The following is a 19,395-nucleotide window of genomic DNA, read 5'->3' on the forward strand; positions in this document are numbered from 1 at the left end:
TCGATCTCTGATTATGTCACCCATGGTCATGCTGTCAGCCAACTTCATGGCCATCTTGCTATAAGCCACAAGAGTGTGTGAACTGTGTTTTAACAGGGGCTACATTCTCCAGGGAGAACCTTGTTAGAAAGAACTGAATGAAGGTGAGAGCTCAGAGCTCAAGGAAGCTCAAAAAGTAACTAGTTTGCAGAATGGTTTGGAATGTGATACACAGTCACTTGTACATATATCGTACATATATCATATATAGGTGCTTAAAATCAGTACTAACTTTGGGAGTGTTTGTCTCATTCAGTTGTGGGGGCAGTCAAGTCCAAAATTTGCAGAGCAGCCTAGAAATCCCAACAAGAGTTGGTGTTGTAGTCTTAAGTTTGATGGCTGGAAACCCAGGCAAAATCTCTGTGTTGGAATCTGGAGAAACAATTCCTTAGGGACACTTTACACTTTCACCTGATTGGATGAGACCCACCACATTATGGAGGGTAATCTGCTTGACTTAGAATCTACAGATTCAAATATTAATCACATCTAAAAAATACCTTTGTAATAACATCTACAATGTTTAACCTAACAGCTGGGCAGCACGGCCTAGACAATTGACATACAAAATAACTATCACAGGGTTAAAAATACAATAATGATCCTTTTAAAAAGTAACTTGAGGTAAAAACTGTTCACTGATATAAAACAAAATGCCCGAATAATGATTCTGAATTCAGAATGTTTGTGTCATCTATTTCTATATGCTATATATAGCATGTTTTTATCATGCTTTCCATAATTTGCATGACTAGGTTTTCTTTTGTTAGAGGATCAAAATTTCAGCCTACTTACTTAGGTAGAAAATGGTTTGAATTTCTTACAGATCGAGGAGAAAATAATATAATCTACGGTGTTTAGCAGAACAGTACCTGGAGCCACTTCACATTTCCCCCATGATTTTGGCATCTGCACGTTCCTGAGTGTTTTCTCCAGTGGTTTAAATCCATTCATTCTCTTAGTATTCTGATCCGTCCTTGCTATTCATTTAGTTATTTATTCCTATATATAGGAAGAAACTCATTACATTGTTTTTGGATTTATCAGTTGTCTGTCCTTGCTTCCTACCACACAGAGCCCCAACCATGTTATTCACACCAAAAATAAGTTACTACTATTTACAAGGAACAGCCCTCTAAAAGACATAGCTTTGACTCGGCAGATGTACTTCCTGCCTGCATCGATCATCCTGGCTGATGGCAGTGGCAGAATTAAAGAAGTAGAACGTGCAGTGTTGGGTGTCTGTGATTTGGCTTCATAGCAGTTATGGTGCAGCACAGTCTACAAATCAAGTTAGACTAAGAAGTTATTGTGCAAAAACTTCAATTCTGACATCATCCTAGCCAAGTGATCCAGCAGGTGGAACCGGCTGATCATTAACCGTGCTTGGAATTGTGCTTTGCCTTTACTGCACATTTTTATACTTGGGCATGTGTTTCTAGCCCTCCGCTATGTTCTCAGCTAGCTTACTCCAGGTCGATGCCACGCATGATCAGAAAAGTACATTTCACCTCTTTGGTTCTGCTATCTACTGCCTCCTGTATGGCTTTTAATGTTGCTGTTGCCTTTCTTGTTACTGTCTTTATCTTGTCCCATTTACATGTCATCTCTGTCCATTTTTCTCCTGTAGCTGTTCCTATGTGTATTCTTCTACTCCATTAAAGGTGCCCAACAGTATCTGGAAATGGCTAGGGAATCTTTCAATAGATTGCCTTTCCTCTGGACTGTCTGCATGTTCTTTCCTTACTTAATTTATCTTTTTTTTTTTTTTTTTGCTTAGACACATAGGTATGTGGGAAGCCTGTTGTAGAAATGCCAGTTCTTTGAAATTAAAATGTAGAGCTTTCTAAATCACTGGAGAAGTCAGTGTTGGATTTTTCCACCCATGTTGGGGTCATTGCCTCTTGCCTCCATTTTCATGGAGGTGTGAGAGCTGACTTATGCACACAGCTATAACGTTAGAAGGTAGAAAGTCCATCATAAAGGAAATGTCCCCTCTAACCCATCACCCACATTATTTTAGTATTCATTTACTACATGCCTTACTTGTCCAAGAGCCGTTCATTGGCTTACGTTTTTTTATGATACATTTACCTATGATTCTAACTTTGGCATTTAAAAAAAAAAAGATAACCTTCTTTCATTATTGATATTTCTTTTTTTTTAACTTTATTTTATTTTTTCAATGTTCCAAGGGAAATTCAAATCAAAACCACATTGAGATACCACCTTACACCAGTTAGAATGGCCAAAATTAACGAGACAGTAAACAACATGTGTTGGAGAGGATGTGGAGAAAGGGGGACCCTCTTACACTGTTGGTGGGAATGCAAGTTGGTGCAGCCACTTTGGAAAACAGTGTGGAGAGTCTTAAGAAATTAAAAATAGAGCTACCCTATGACCCTGCAATTGCACTACTGGGTATTTACCCCAAAGATACAGATGTAATGAAAAGAAGGGCCATCTCTACCCCAATGTTCATAGCAGCAATGACCACAGTTGCCAAACTATGGGAAGAGCCAAGATGCCCTTCAACGGAGAAATGGATATTTCTTTTTTAAAAAAGATTTTATTTGTTTATTTGAGAGAGACAAAGCATGAGCTGGGGGGGAGGGGCAGGCAGAGAGAGAAGCAGACTCTCCACTGAGCAGGAAGCCTGATTCCACGTGGGGTTTGATCCCCTGGACTCCGGGATCAGGACCTGAGTGGAAGGCAAATGCTTAACCAACTGAGCCACCAAGACGCCCCTCATTATTAATATTTCAATCTTTCTAAGCACAAAATGGGTCTTCATCTGTCATAGTACCTTATACATAATGGGTAGTAAGCAAATACACTTGTCCCTCATAAGGAAGCCCTGTAATTAAGACCTGAACTCTAGGATTGGAAAGATTAAGTTCCTATGACAGTCTCTCTCCCTCTTCCTTAACTGCTTTGTAAATTTTGGAAATCCTTCGTTTCTTTGGCTGTAAAGTGAAAATCATGGTGGTACCTGCCTCAGTGAGTATTCATGAATGATAGCACAGTTCATGGCATACAGTAAGTACTCCCTAAATGTGTAGAACATAACAGAATTAATAAAAATATAGAAGGATCTAGTTTTCAGATTTGTTGCTTTGCATTCATTCAGCTTAACACAACTAGTGATGTTGGAAACCAGGCATAAAGATAGTTTTTATATCAAATTGCACCTAGAGTCATTTTAACTGTGGAGGGGTGGCTCAAGGCAAGAGAAAGGGGAAGAAGCTAAGTGGGCATTTTGTTGTGACTCTCTATGCATCATGCTAGTACCCTTCAACAGTGGAGCATTGATCTTGGTCAAACTTATGCTCATACTATCCATTTCACCCCCCTCCCATTATTCAGAGGTGTTACTATTCATTCAGGCACTTTCCATACCTGTATTTTGGCATAAGCCTCCTGGTCACTGGTAGGGCTTTTCCTCTTTGTGAAATTTTGTTTTACAAATGTCAGGTCATACTATGTGATCCTCTGTTTTTTCTATCACCCGGACCTGGCCAGAGAAATATTTTTCGCGTCCAGCCATTCTACAAGGTATAACCAAATGATCCATCCGGGTCTGTGAGGCTTGTTCAAGAATTTGAAGGATTTTGAAGAACTGGTCCCTTGACTGTGCACTGGTACATAGTCTACCAGTGGCTTTTTAGTTGATATATTTTTTTAAGATTTTATTTATTTATTTGACAATCACAAGTAGGCAGAGAGGCAGGCAGTGGGGGTGGGGGGAAGCAGGCTCCCTGCTGAGCCAAGAGCCCTATGCAGGTTTCATTCGCAGGACCCTGGGATCATGACCTGAGCTGAAGGCAGAGGCTTTAACCCGCTGAGCCATCCAGGCCCCCCTTTTTAGTTGATTTTAATATGGTTTGTTTCTGGGACTAAGGAGACTTATGGGTCTCGTGACACTCTGCATGATAGAATGAACACCCATTTATATGAGTTGATCCAGCTCTCCTTCCCATGGAAGGAAGGTCCTGGTTGGAATAGAGTCACTGAGCCTTAAGCTATATAGTTTTCTTGAAGGACCAAATGTTCTTATTGCAAACATATTTGGAAAATACTGACGTAAGGGTATAATGCCTTTAAATACCATTCCTTGCTAAAAGGAACCAGAACTCACCCAAGTTATGGCCAATTTTAGTGTTGGAACAGGGAAAATACAAGATCAGTTTAGAACGTCTGTGTCAGTTAATAAGGAGATGCTAAAAAATATAAAATGTAAAAATATAAAATATAAATACACAAAAAATATAAAATATAAAAAATATAAAATGATGGGAACATAGCAGAAAGACAGGAGTCCATTTGGAAGGGTTCCTACTGTGCAAAAGATCTCCTATTGAGACAGTTTGTACATTAAAATAAATAATGGTAATGTATTATAACTCATTGAATAAAACAAAATAAGTGAGTTCATGTGGATTTAAATAAATGGATGAATGGATAAATAAACTGTGGAGAAGGGAAAGCTATTCCTTTCACTAGAATCCCATTCATGCATATAGAGGGGGTAGTACACTTGTAAAAGTCATCAATGAATGCTGAGACTAGCGGATGAATGTTCAATGACGAACAGTGTATTTATGTAATCTCAAGTAGCTCCCTAAAAACTGCTTTTAATTATAAAAGGAAAATTAATGACTTGATAGTGGAGAAGGCTGCCAGACATCAACTTAACTGTACAATGAGGTTAAACACCCCTCCTATTGGGAGAAATCCACAGGGTGTACTTCCCGATATGATGCATCATGAAGACAATGTCAGTCCTGTGGAAACTTGCATCACCTGAATTCAATCAGGAGAACCTATGAGACAGACCCTGATTGTACCTAACAACTGACCTGCACACTTCACACTGTTCAAATAAAGGAGGACTGAGTAACTGTCCCAGATGGGAGAGGGGGCAGGAGCGGTCAGTATAAAGAGATGTAACAACGAAATGCACAGTTTGATTCTAAATTGGATTCTTGAACTAAGAACCAGAATAATGATGTGTAATGGACTTTATTTGGGCATTTGCCAAAATTCAAAATGGATTGTGAATGAGATAATAGTATTGTATCAAGTGAAATTTGCTAATTTGAATAATTATACTGTGCTTATATAAGAGACTGTCCTAATTCTTAGAAATTATACACTTAAGCGGTACTTTATATATACTTTAGCGGTAAAGGGGCATATTTTCTCCCACTTACCACCCGGTGATTCATAAGAAAGAAATTGTGTATCTGTATGTGCAGACGAGAGAGAGAGAGAGAGATTGAATGCAAATGGGATAAAATATAAATAATCAGGGTTCCTGGTAAAGGCTGCATGGAAGAGTTCATAGACCATTCTGTTGCCAGACTTCCCCAGCCTTTTCCTTCAGTTGTTGTGTACCGTGATTTTTCAGGAGAAGGACTGATACGCTGATACAGATAAACATGACTTAGATTCGCTTTATTAAGAAGAACACTCTTGTGATGGGAGAGGACTCTGGTTATGGCTTTTGAGGTCAGGTACAGAAAGCCAGTGTGCTCCTGATGATATTTTATAACCACCCCAACACCTTTCAGAGATGGTTTTGGGAAACAGGTTTGCAGCTTCTGCCCCCATTTATCTCATCTGCAATAACAACAAAGCGATTTTAAAGTCCAGTTCACTCAGGAAAACTCTATCCAGTCCTTATTCTTCATATTTAAGATAGCTTCAAAAGTTAACCTAATTCAGCAGGCTACCACTTGAGAGAAAAAGCAAGGAAAATTGATATTTCAGACTTCTGCTACTGTTCTCTTTATGAGACATTTTATTATTCTGCTGGGTGGAGCCATGACTCAAAGACATTTTCTGAAAATGAATTTCCTCACCCGGTCATAAATGAAAATGCCCTTGAAGAGGTCTTAAAGTATTTTGAATCACACACTATTCAGGTGATGCATTAAACAATGCCACCGCTGCTTGTGGGCTGTAGAGTAAGAAAAACTTCTGTGAACTTACTTAATTTGAGGGCCTGAGTTTTAAAAGGAAACTGAGGTGTATTTTCTGAATATACTTGTGTAGCATTTCTTTCTTGCGTTTGCAGCATTGTACCCAAAGCAATTCACCTAAGTATTAAACTCTTTTAATCTGCACCTCATTGAAAGGTGTTTTCTCAGTGTAAATGCATGGTGTCTAAAGCTGTCCAAACCTAAAGGCAACACATTTGTAAGAGGCTGCCAGAATTGGTGAGAATTCACAGTGTAAGAAAAATAATTCACTGTAAGAAGGAAAGTCCTTCAAAGGAATTGACCCATCTTTATTTCATCCACTTGGATGCCTGACTTTTCCTAGAAAGTATCCTGATTGGACCACCTGATTTTAGCCTTCAGAAAAGAAGTGTCACTTTATTCTTAACAGTCTCAAGTAATTAAGCTCTGTTTAACCTTTGACCTATACTTGAGCTAGTTTTTCTGATTTAGCTTTCCTCTCTGGGAATTTAGCATTCAGTTTCCTATAGGCAAATTCCCTCTGGGGTGTGGTGGTTCAGTTTGTTGTGGAGAATAGCATCAGGGCATTTGGAAAATAGGGACCACCTGATGAATGATAGAGGAGATTGGATTTTCTGTAAGTAGGGTCATTCCAGAAGATTCCGGGGAATCACAGTCTTATGAGAAATTTTACAGTGTCTGCCAGATGTTAACCTTGAAATATGTTGATGATGATGATGGTGATGATGATGATGATAGTGATTTGCTGGCACAGATGAAGTGTAGGCATGATGCTTCTACATACTGTATAATACAGTGACTTGTTGGATCTCCACACCCTCCACACCCAGGGTAAATACTTGATTCTATACATGAGGAAGCTGATACTTTGAATTAGACTTGTTTGTGTGAGGTCTACAGGCAAGTAAATGAAGAAGCTAGAATAAAACCCAAAGCTGTTCTTCTTATTATGTATGTATTCTTTCGAGAACATTCCGTGGTCCATTTTTGCTCTCCTCAGTGTACTAAATAGTAGACTCTTCACACATTAAAATCATGTAATGATTTTAAGTTGATTTGTCTGTATTCTGCTTTTTGAGTAAGAAACTCTACCCAAATGTAAGAGAAAGTATTTAGGGTTCCAATGAGAGCACCTTGATTTTATAGTTTTCCTCGGATGTTCAACCTTAGCCAAGTTAACATCAACTTTCTGAAGCACTGTGTTTTCATCTGATTTCTTCAAATCACTAAGGGTAGTCATTTCTGCCCTTTCTTTATACATGAATTAAGTAAAATAATCTATGGTACAGTTTTGCAAATTGGAAAATGTGAAATATTATTATTACCATGAAATTTCTTGTGGATTCACTGAAAGACTCCATTTGGGCTATTGACCCCTTCAAATTCCTCCAAAAGAGCATTGCTTATAAAGATGTGCCCATTTAAGTATCTATAATTTAAGCATGTGAACTGCATCTCATAGGCTTAGTTATTTTTTTTAACTTCAAGATGTTTTACTCCATTAAAATTTTGCTCCATAATACTATGGGAACTTTCACCGTGACACGAATATCAGGCAATCACGTGTCAGCGTTCTTTTGGGTAGCAGGAGGGCACTTCTGTGAGAAAATGTGTGATTGTGTGGTTTGTAAGGAGAAAATGATACAGTGTCTGGGGTTTGCTCTTAGATACTTTAGCAAAGGAAAAATATGGATAGGTGAATGTATTTGGCCAAATCTGAGGAAGTGAGCAATCTGGGTCCCTCTTACTATTCTATTTGTGTCTAGGCTTGAAATCTTCCTAATACATATTTTAATTGTTCTTTTACAGATGCAGATTTTCTTTTATAATCCAGATGACTTTGACAGCTTTCAAACCGCAATTTCAGAAAACAGAATAATCGGAGCCATGGCCATATTTTTTCAAGTAAGTTAATGGTGGCTCAAATACTTCAACCAGAGAGTTCTCTGAGTCTTTTTTTTTTTTAATTCGCCGAATTGTTCTGTGTCTAATGAATGCATCTGTTTTCTAGTTCACACCTGTCTAAATGAAAGATATTTCATATTGTCTAATGTGTGATTTAAAATGTAAATAAGTATGTTGAGAAACATAATGAAAATTTTTGCATGAATTATTCTGATTTTATTACTACTTGACTGGTGCACAGATTGAAGAACACATTTATCATCTAAGTTACATCACTGCTGAAGCATTTTGAACAGGTTCCTCCAGCATATTAAAAGGCTGATGCAAAAAAAAAAAAAAAAGTGATTTTCTTTGGAGCATCTTTAAAATTTGACATTACTTACAAGTAGATTAATAAATAGCATCAGTCACTTCTCTGAAGAGACCCCTTTTCTTTCCCTCCCAGAAATCCCCATGGTAACAAAGCTAATACCTTTATGAACTTCCATACTTTCTTTCTCTTTTTTATTCTGTTCATAGTGAGTTTTTCTTCTGGCTCGTATGTTGGTTCTATAGCTTGAAGCCAAACATTGTATCCTTCATTGGATAATACTGTCCAGGCTTTTTATTAAGTCAGATCAAATTGAAGTAGTGTCAACCATCAAGTGTCTTGAAACAGTAACTGAGAGGAGACCTGGTGCTTTTTTGGGTGGAAAGTAACCTGAGTAGTAGGTATGTGACTTGTCTTTCAGTCTTAAAATTTGCCTGAAGTCTACATACCAGTGTTTCTTTCATCAGTGAGTCGTTGTTGGACAATGATGTTTTTCTGACAACTCAAAGGAATATTTAAGACATCAGAACCTTTTCCACTATGGGTCTTTAACCTCTGCCTTTTGGAGCAAGTTTCTTTGTCTTTGAGATGGACCCATTCTTGTTTGGAGTATGTTAATTTCACCCCTCTTTTTAGCATATGACATATGATAGTTCTATCCAGTGCTCTCACTACCTTTTAACTACATTTCCCCCTTTCCTTTCATGGACAAAGGTTCAAATGGAAGATTATTTATGGAAAACTGAAAAACCCAATATTCTACCTACACCAGAAACAGAGTAGTGGTCATTAGTATTGATTATGGCACTGTTTTTCAAACTGTGGGTTCTGACCTACTAGTGGGCCATGAAATAATTTTAGTAAATCCTGCCAGTACTTTTAGAATAACGATGGAGCAGAAAAAATAATCAGAAAATATCAGAGTATATTACTCATAGTAAGGGTAAATTTTTTTTTTTTTTTTTTGGTAGGACCTTTTTTTAGTTGCTTTTATATGGAGAGGCATAGTGGGTATGTAACTTGGTCATGTTCCAAAACATATTTCTTACCAAAGCTCATGGTCTGATATTTTGTAAGTTCTCTATTTATGTATTTGGTTGATCTCCCCATTGTTCTTCCACACATGTCTTTTCCCTGATTACTTTCATAAATCAGTTGAGCATCATGTTTTAAAAACTCATTCACTAGCATCAAAACTATGTGCTTTTGAGTCCCGTCTCTACATAATAGCTGCATAATGGTGATGGAGTTAATTTAAACTTTCCAGCCTCAGTATTCTTACCTGTGAAATGGGGATAGCAACTTCTGTCTACACCATTAAGATTGTAAGTAGTCATTAAATGAAGCCCCTAACGTGGGTTCTGGCACATAGTAGACATTTTTAATGCCAAATAAAGTCTGTATCCATATCCATGAAATGCTTTTTCAATGGGATGGAGGCCTGTCATATATGTGTCTTTGCATGAACAGAGGGCTGTTTTGGGCACTGCCCTGTGGGCAGGTTCTTTGGGTTCTATCTATATCCCTTCTGCATCTAAACCATGATCAGTTTGCCTTATGCAATACTGAGGTCACTTGAGCCATTCTTGAACCATACCCACTTCTGTGGTTAATCCCTTGTTTTCTGTGATTGTCCTCTTGGACAATATATTTTCTTGTAGCGATACCTCTACTATAGCTGCACCATCAAATCAACCCTCTCCTCCTCCTATCCTGCCCACCCATGCCCAGTCCAACCAGGTCCTACTGTATAGGTCACCTTTCTTATAGGAAAACAAAGTTTAAAAATGTTTCTGTGAGTCCTGGAAGAACCAGTTCATAATATGTGCTATGCAGAACATTTCTGTGCTTTCCAGCTCTATAAACTGTTGTGAAATGTAAGACCAGTTAGGCAGGTAAAGCCCATTGGTGTACAAAACAGCAGAACACCTCAGTGTGAAATGCAGGTTTTAAATTTTTAAAGTATTTCTAGGGCATGATGAGTAGTTCACATGCAAAGATATATTTCATCTGATAAATCCTTCTACAAATTTTGGGTTGCTGCCCTGTGTACATAACACAGAAGGTAGATAACATAAAATAGAACAGTATTTTTTTTTTAGATGCCAACAGTGTTGAGCAGCTTCTTTTGTTTTCCTCATAAGTCCACATATGCATTTATACATCTTTGTTCAAGCAATGGAGAGGAAGATAGTATTGCTATTATTTTAACAGTCTAATAACATTCAATACTTCGAGATCTTTGTGGTTTGCTGTAAGAATGTTAAATTTCTTCCCCCAAGTAATCAGATAAATCTTCATATATATTTTCAAATTCAAACCTGATATCTTGCATTTTGGTATTGAGGAGGTATTTATCATCTACTCAGCACTGATTCAGTGCCAGGGAGGGCAGTAGTTGCTACATAAGTAAAGTAAATGCAGGCAGCTCCTGCCCACTAGGACCTCACTGTCAGGGTCGCATGTGATAATGGCTAGCAAGAGGTGACTGGAGAAAGCCTTATATTTGTAAAGAGGCTGTGTGCTGACTTAGTGCTTATAAACCCACATATTAATTATCCAGAGTGACGTGATGTGAATGACAGGTGCATGTCTAGGCAAGGCTGAGTTCCATGTAGATGTTATTGTCCTGATGTTAACTTACTCTGTACCCTAGAATGATGTTCTTACACCTTCAAATTTTTAGTATCTTTGTTTCTCTTTTCTTCCTCATTTTGTGCCCGTTATTTTGCATGATTTCAGCTCTCCCGCTGCCTTTGCTGTGATTGGATATTATAAAGTTCTTAATATTTCCAAAGCACTGAAACGAGCCCAGGCCTGGTGTGCACGTGGTTGACCAATGAACTGTATGCTGGCCTCGCCTAGAACCACTGCAGGTGGTTCTCTTGTAGCTCACAGGCATGCTTGTTGAACCTACGTAGCATTTACTGTTCTCTTCTTCAGTTGAAGGTGGAAGATATTACATAAAATGTCCTGATGATGTAGCAGTGATCAAGATGCGAGTAGGGTCTGTCTGTGACTGCAGAGGGAGCCTACATTCCCATCGCAGCACTATCTTCATGCCTTCATGTCAGCATGATCTTAAGATCATGACTCCCAACCTGAGCAGCAGTAATTAAAATGGTGACTGATGTCTTTTTTTTTTTTTTTTTTTTTTTTTTTTAGAGAGAGCAAAAGAGAAAAAAACAAGTTGCGGGGGGACGGTGAGGGAGAGACAGGGGCTGAGCAAGGAATAGCGATAAGGGGAGAGGGAGAGGGAGAGAGAGAATCCTAAGCAGGTTCCACACCCATCATGGAGCTGATGCAAGGCTTGATCTCATGAGCCTGAGATCATAACCTGAGCTGAAATTAAAAGAGTAGGACGCTTAACCGACCAAGCCACCCAGGCATCCTTGACATCTTTGGATTACAGAGTTGAAAGTCATTCTCAATGCTGAAAGATGGTAAGCCAGGTCTCCCCCAAGTGCTTCATAGGAGCACCATTGCAGGAAGGAGGGACCACTTCCATGTAGGGAGGATAATGAATCACAGCAACCACATATGCTCGTGCACATTTGAGGCCACACAGTCTAGAAGGTCTGCTCACTTTATAGGCGCTGGTGAGTAATGTGTCTAGAGGAAAGAACACCTTTATTCTAATTCACACACATCTTTGGATCAGAAACCCTCTAGAAGATCTAAAGGAATGCTAAGGAGGGAGGTTGATTTTAAAGGGGTTTTAAAACAAATAATTACAATAAGAATGGGCACGGGACACCTGGGTGGCTCAGTTGGTTAAGCAGCTGCCTTCGGCTCAGGTCATGATCCCAGTGTCCTGGGATCGAGTCCCACATCGGGCTCCTTGCTCCACAGGGAGCCTGCTTCTCCCTCTGACTCTTCCTTCCACTCTGTCTACCTGTGCTCGCTCTCACTCACTCTCTCTCTGACAAATAAATAAATAAAATCTTTAAAAAAAAAAAAAACAAAACAATAAGAATGGGCAAAGGCTGGAGATATCTTTTAAACCACTAAAGAGAATAAGTGCTGTGTAGCTAATTTATAGAAGTACAGAAATTAAAATTATTGTCTTCTCTTGTTAAAGTAGAATCTCTATTCTTCTTTGCTGTTAGTCTGATTTGAATTCCTGTAAAAATGTAAAATACCAAATGCCATTAAAATACTATTGAAAAATATTCTGTTATTCTGATAACAATCTACCTAGCTTATCTGTTTAAAGAAAGAAATATGAAAAACTTAACGTTGACAGGACAGCTGAAATGACAGGCGAATGATTAGGTAATTTGTGGAAGGATGCTTTGCTTTGAAAACAACACACAAAAGAATTTGATTGGCTCTGGCTTAAGTTTATGACTAGAGAATACCAGGTTCTTAGAATGACCTTACTTAGGTAGCCTGGATGTTTTTAGACCAAGAAGTCTTCCATCATCTCCCTCTGAATTGTTTTGTTTTTTTTTTTTGTTTTTTTTTTTTTTTTCTTTCACTGTTCCTTCACTGTTCCTTCCTTGTTGAACACTTCCCTCCATTTTCCATCAGAATCGACGCGGCTTCAATCCGTGCAGACATCTTACTGGCTTTCCATCTGGTGCTCCTACAAAGTTGGTATCCCCAAACTTTTTGCAGTTGTGATCACTATGGGTTTATGGGTTTGATGATTGTATTTTTTTCAAGAAGCACATGATTATTGTTGAATTTATCATTTGAGGGGGGCATCTCCTTTGTTTTACTATCTAGTGGTAATTGTTGGAATGCCTTAAATTTTATTTATATTTCCTGATTCCTTTGGGCTATGGAATTATAAATGCATGATTTTTTTTTTTTAAAGTAGCTACAATTAGAAGCTTTTCTCATGTGCTGTTCTCACCAGCGTCCTTGGTAGACCTTTCTGGGTAGAGTCTTTTCAGAATCTTAGCATCAGACGCAAAGATAAAATTTTTATTATGTCTGCATCCAGCAGCCCAGTCAATGGTGTCTGTCTTATACATTGAAGAAATAAATTGGTTCCTGATTTATTTATAGATTGTCTTAAAGTGTTTCTTTTTGACAACTGATCTTCAATGAAGTTTCTTCATTTAATGTTTCAGTTTCACTCCTCCTGGCAACGTTGAGCCCCCTTGTTCCAGTTTTTTTGTTTTGTTTTTGTTTTTGTTTTTCCTATTCCTGTTTACATTTCTGCCCAGAATATGACTGTGGTCGCTTGGTTTTCCTCTAACGCCTCTGGTTCAGTGGTTGCTCCCCTTTTCATTTCTGCCCTCCGTTCAGAGTCTAAAGCAAACTTCAAAACTCAAATGTTTCACAAGTTGCTAACCCATCCTTTATATCATGTCGGTGGTACAGACTGCTTAATTATTTTTCTCCATCTGGAGAGGCTTAGTAATTAAATGAAATGGCAGCACCTGGGATTATTTATAGACCTTGAGAAGGCAGGAGGAGTTCTTGATGACTCATCTATCTAGGGCTGGCAAGGAAGGCTTTTTCTCCACTTCCCTGCATTTCGCCTCCCCCCCTTCCCCACGCAGGTAGATGGGATTCGTCCTTCCTTTAACCCGCTGTTCTCTGAGCATTCCATTGTGCATTAAAGCTGTTACTTTACTTGCTTGCTTCTTCTGCCTTTGTACTGCGAGATCATTGAGGACTGGGAGTCTTCACTTACTCATCAGTGCATCTCTTGCAAGTGACTAACACTGTGGCTTGGTTGTGCTATTATTTAACTGAATTCAGGGGAGACAAACTTAGGCTCTGTCGTCTTGAATGGAGAGGACCAACCTGATAGCCCGTCAGCTGGGGAGTATCAGGTGTTCTTCTTGGTGGTCTTCTTAGAGTGTGATCTAGTAGATCCTTTGGCCCCAGGAGGTGAGGGACCTGAGACTAAAACAACAGAAACTCTTTGAGGCTGAGATCCATGTCTTGTTCCTCTTCTGTTTGTACCCCACTGCCCACCTTTCCCTGCCCTCCTATCAGTGCTTGACCTCAGTTTCTATTCAGGAAATAGATATTGAGTAGGGCAAAGTTATCAGAAACCTCTCGGGGTCCTACCACAACATGAATCATCTGTGTTGTGAAAAGCATGCCTAATGGTTGTGTAAGCTTCACCTAAAAGGGACTGTGGTCATGCAGAAATTTAAGACCATCTCTTGATATGGTCAAGGACATGAACGTGAAGGCTATGAGTCTCAGGATTCACTGAAGATGGTAACCATCTGACAGTAGTAGCAGGACTCCATTGGGTCTGACATGCCAACAAAGGAATGTTTCTCCATTTATGCCTGTGGTTGTAAAAAGGCAACAGGGCTTTACAAGTCTTAAAGTAGCACATTCAGAGGCCTCAAAGGAGTGTTTCAGTGCCCAGAATACGAGGATATAAACATCAGAGAATGTTTTTTATGAAGTTTCTTACTAGAGTACCTGGGTGGCTCACTCAGTTGAGCGTCCTACTCGATTTCAGCCCAGGTCATGATATCAGCGTTGTGAGTTCAAGCCCCGTGTCGGACTCATGTTCCACATGGAGTCTGATTGAGATTCTCTCTCTCCCTCTGCCTCTCCCTCTGCGGGGCATGAGCACTCACTCTCTCTTTCTCTCTCTTTTTTTTCCTCAAATAAATAAGTAAATCTTTTAAAACATAATAAAAAATAAAGTCTTTTACCAGAATGCTTTTATCTCAGTAGGTGGTGGATGGAGAGGCTTTTGTGGATTATTTTTCTGTATTTTTTTTCTGGCTTGCCTCTGGTTGCTTCTTATTTGTATCCTTCTGCTCTCTTTGTGATAGTTGATGGGTTAGTTTCTGTGTGTTTGAGGGCGCCTCTGTGTATGTCTCTTTGCTTTTCCTTGCTCTTGCTATTCTTTACATGTTTGTGTTTTTCTTCCTCTGTCCCCCTTTTTTCTCCTTCAGATTCTCTAACTGAACAAAATGTAGTATTTTCTCATTTATTCATGCACTCATTTGCTAACTCATTTGTTTATTCTGCAATATTTATTAAGCACCTTCTCTGTGCCTTTCTCTATGAAAATTGTCAGTGTATCCTCAGAATACTAGCCTGCCTGCAAAGTAATGGGGAACTGGAGGTTTTGAAAAGAGTTGGCCTCTGAATCCTTTCTTCAATGGTAGCATCAGTTTGTTACTGGAATAAGAAAGGAAGATCAAGTAAGGGAGATGAAATTATCAAGGAAAAAATACAATTATATCTCGTGTACATTTTCAAAATGGTAAATTTTCATTTTAAAGTATGAAGTTCCTATTTGTGAATTTTAGAACTGGGCTCTCCTTTCTGCATTTTTTTTCCTTCCTCCATCTTTCTTCAAAGCAAAACACCACTGTGGAAGTATAAATCATCCCTTTTATGCATGGTGACCTAAATCGATCTTTCTATTTTTTTTTAACCATTCCCAGGAATCTTTTCCTTTTTAAATGAAGAATACATTTGCTATCAGTGCTGTGGTTAGTTCTAATTTTTTTTTTTAACTTTTGACCATTCCTGTTGCGAATGTGAAACAAGGGCCCCTACCACATAGAAAAAAAGGAAAGGGAGGAAGGAAGGAAGGACAAGAAGAGAGGGAGGGAAGGAAAGAACTAAAAGAGAAAAGGAATTACTAACTATACCTTATCTACCAACACCCACCCCAAAAGCCAATAACTGTTCTTCAGTGGGAGAACTTGTGAGTTTGAGTTAGTGAGTGATGGTGAGTTGTAAAACTTCCTTCTGAGACTGCTTTTCAGGATAATTGCAGTACACTGATAGGATTCTTAATTTATTCCTTGCCGGTTGCTGCTGTTTGAATATCATCCTTCTCACATTTTCCACATCCTTGCTTTTATCCAGTTATAAGTTCACTTTCACTACATTACCTAGAAGTGTAATTTCAGAATGTTTGGGGTTGATTAGCAAGACTTTTTTTTTTAATACACACACACAAAATTAAAATACATATGTTCCAATTAAACTATTTTAACAGCTAATTGATTTCATGGGACTTACCATTAAGTGAAGGCTGGAGTCATTTTTTAATGTTCAAATGCAATTTTGGAGTAGATTTGTGGATGTACAACATTGAATTTATAGCCTATCAGGTGTTTTCAGTACATCTCTTGTCTGCAAATGGCCTGTAATTCAGATTTCCTCTTAACAGACATTACGGAGGACAATTTAATAATTGGCAAAGCATCACATAATTAAAAGACTTTGAAAAAGACCGTGTGAAAATCTTCCTTAATTAAATCATTGCACTTCAAGGATGGTTACCAAGTACTTTGCCTCTGTATCTCACTAAGTGAAAATAGTTTAGAATCTGTCATTTAATTTAGAATTTAGTTCTTTGGGCCATTTGTTCTAATAGAAGTCGTAGAATCTGATTGTCATAGTCTCAGAGAAAATGCAAGGAACTCCATGGTGACCCACCAAACAGGACAATTCAGAGACCTAGCTCTGAGGGGTTAAGAGGTTGACCATCATCCCCTTGCTCTTTGGCATCTACAAGACAAGGGAAGCCTCGTTTCCTGACTCCTGATCCAGTTCTCGTTTCCCCTAGCCTTATTCTTCTTGGAGTGTGATCTAGTAGATGATTTGGTGGACTACACTTTAGGGAGAACAGTTAAAGCACTTTGCATCCAAGGTAGAGAAGCAAGTGGCAGTTCTTTTTCTTCCTCCTCCCCTCCCCCAGACCTGGTTGAATCTGGCACTTGGGTGGCTCATGCATTTAAGTGCTAGACTCTTGGTTTTAGCTCAGGTCGTGATCTCAGGGTTGTAAGATTGAGCCTGTATCAGTCTCTGCACTCAGCAAGGAGTCTGCTTGACATTCTCTCTGTCTCCCTGCCCTTCCCCCTGCTTCCTGCATATGCATACCTCCACCCTCTCTCCAAATCTTTAAGATAAATAAATAGAATACAAATACTGCGAATAAAAGTTAGTATCTATTATGGATTTAATTCATGGAAAATGCTAATAAAATAAAATGACTATATTCAATATTCTCTTATTTAACGTTTACTGGGACCCCTCAAGGAATTATTACGCTCTTTTTACAGTTGCAGAAGCTTGAGGCATGGAGCTTCTTTTCAATGTCAATTTTGTAAGCCTACACAGGCCAATAGATGTTAAAGCCAGTATTTCAATAGCAACAGTTCATCTCCACGGTCTGTGCTCTTAGTGGAATACCAAATTAGAGGAGTTACTATTCTGTTTGAAAGGGTAGAGAAAAAAGTAGATATCATTGGTTCTGATTATTATCACGTGGATAGAAGTTCTTCAGGGCCTATGTTAATTTTGCTGGTACCTGAAGAGCTATTATCTTGTGACTTAAAAACTGTGTTCTTATCCTTTCTGTGCAGAATGCAAACCTTTGATTCTCTTCTAAATTCTCTTAAGCTCTGTGCCTGTAATTATTTTATACATTTGATGACAGCCTTTATTATTATTTTTTTTTGCTTCCTCTTTATAAAAGGTATAAAGAGTATTGAATGAATGGTGTGGTTAGATTAAGAATAGTGTGAGTGGATGGGGTAAAGATTTAAACCGTCACTTATTAACTTTTTTAATGACAGTGGTTCTTATAGGGGAGGAGGGAGAGGACAGAGGATTTTGCCTTGTGGCTATATCTGGAGACACTTGATTGTCCTATTGGGGTGTTATTGCTACTGGCATGTGATGGATAAAGATAAGAAACACTTACCTAGTGCCCCACAATACACAGGACAGCCCCTCCCAGCAGAAAAGTATCCGGCCCAAAATGTCAGTGTTGAGATTGAGAAATCCTGCTTCATGGCCCTCAAGTAAGTATTTGAGGACACATGAAGTGTTGATTTCAGAGGTTGTGGGAGCTGTTTGCATTATTCTGCTCATTGACGGCCATAGGAATAACTAAAAATTTCGTGCCTGAGAAGTCCCCAGTCCCTGGCCAAATAAGGTATAATCACCAGGGATTTAAAGACAAGGTATGAAGTTTTGCATGCCAAAATATTTAGATTGGCCCTGTTTTACACCAGCCCACATATTCCAGGCTCACCTATAACCCCTTTAAATTAGAGAGCCCACATGGGTATTTATTTCCAGATACTACAGTGGTTTGTGAAAGGAGCACCAATTTGATAAAACATTCCTTCAGACACAGAAAAGTAAACAAAGGTAAGAGCATGTACAAATGCCTTTGAACTTGAAATCAGCAGGAGCCGGTTTGAAAACCTCAAAGGTCAGTGGAACTCCCTTGTGGAGGTTATAGGAGGATCGGTCTCTGCAAATCATAGCACTACCCTGGTCCCATGGCTTCACAGAAGTAATTTCCCAGGGCAGGATTCTAAAACTATTAATGCTGGTTTTAGTTTAGAGGTTTGTTATTGTCTCTGAAAATCTTGTTATTCTCTGTGCATCTAGGCATTGTCCCAGAGGAATGATGAACTGTCTTTAACTGTATGAATCCTGAGACTAATCCTGAGGCTCACCTGCAGTGCTGTAACACAGGCTTGCCTCTAGGAGAAGCAGCTTACAAATTCTTTTGTATTGAGGGGCTACATGGAAACATTTTGTTTTCTCTGTCTGTAGCATCTTGACATATATGGTATGTCTGTACCCATCTGAAGCCCAGAGCCTATTTCTGGAGGGTGCCTCTGACACATACTTTCAGAGCACATGTACCATTTCCATGGTGTTTCAAGACGGACCAGTTTGCATAGATCTTTCCTATTTAGTGGAAATCCATTCAGTTATTTTTACAAGAATGTGATAATAAACTAGTAGGAAACTGAGTTTCATCTTTTGGTGTGAGACTGTGTATGATTTGCCAGTAGCCCTCTTTCCTCTTCACCTTGATCTTGGCAAGACTGTTTGGCCAACTGTGGTGTTTTTTAGAAATGCAGCTCCTTAGGTTTGTGAGGGATTAGGAGACAGAGACAATGGGGAGAACTTCCAAAACAGAAATATTTTATCCTTCCTGTGTTTTACTTACAACAAGTAAATGTCCAACTGAGATTGAGTAAAAGACACAGTAGTGGGTACTTACCTCATTTCTTGGTCAAGACTGCAAATGTGTCTTTTGAGAAAATTATTCGTATTGGATCCTCCTCCTGTTTGGGGCTTTCTTTGTGAGATCTGGGAGACCTACTTGTATCTTGACTTCATCTAGACATACCTGTACAACAGATTCTGTTTCTTAGCCTTTTGTATTTTCTGGAT

General features: G+C 38.8%; 1 protein-coding gene across 5 annotated transcripts in view; it reads left to right on the top strand.

Annotated features, from left to right (window-relative positions):
* Positions 1–19,395, top strand: part of PTPRG (protein tyrosine phosphatase receptor type G) — a 703,069-nt gene that overhangs the window by 483,195 nt on the left and 200,479 nt on the right. For all 5 annotated transcript variants that reach the window (XM_059161377.1, XM_059161376.1, XM_059161378.1 and 2 more), the window contains one exon: positions 7,833–7,928. In XM_059161377.1, the coding sequence (XP_059017360.1) occupies positions 7,833–7,928 (96 nt within the window). The remainder of the gene's footprint in view (positions 1–7,832; positions 7,929–19,395) is intronic.

The sequence above is a fragment of the Mustela lutreola genome, chromosome 2 (assembly GCF_030435805.1).
Source record: "Mustela lutreola isolate mMusLut2 chromosome 2, mMusLut2.pri, whole genome shotgun sequence".
NCBI lineage: Eukaryota > Metazoa > Chordata > Mammalia > Carnivora > Mustelidae > Mustela > Mustela lutreola.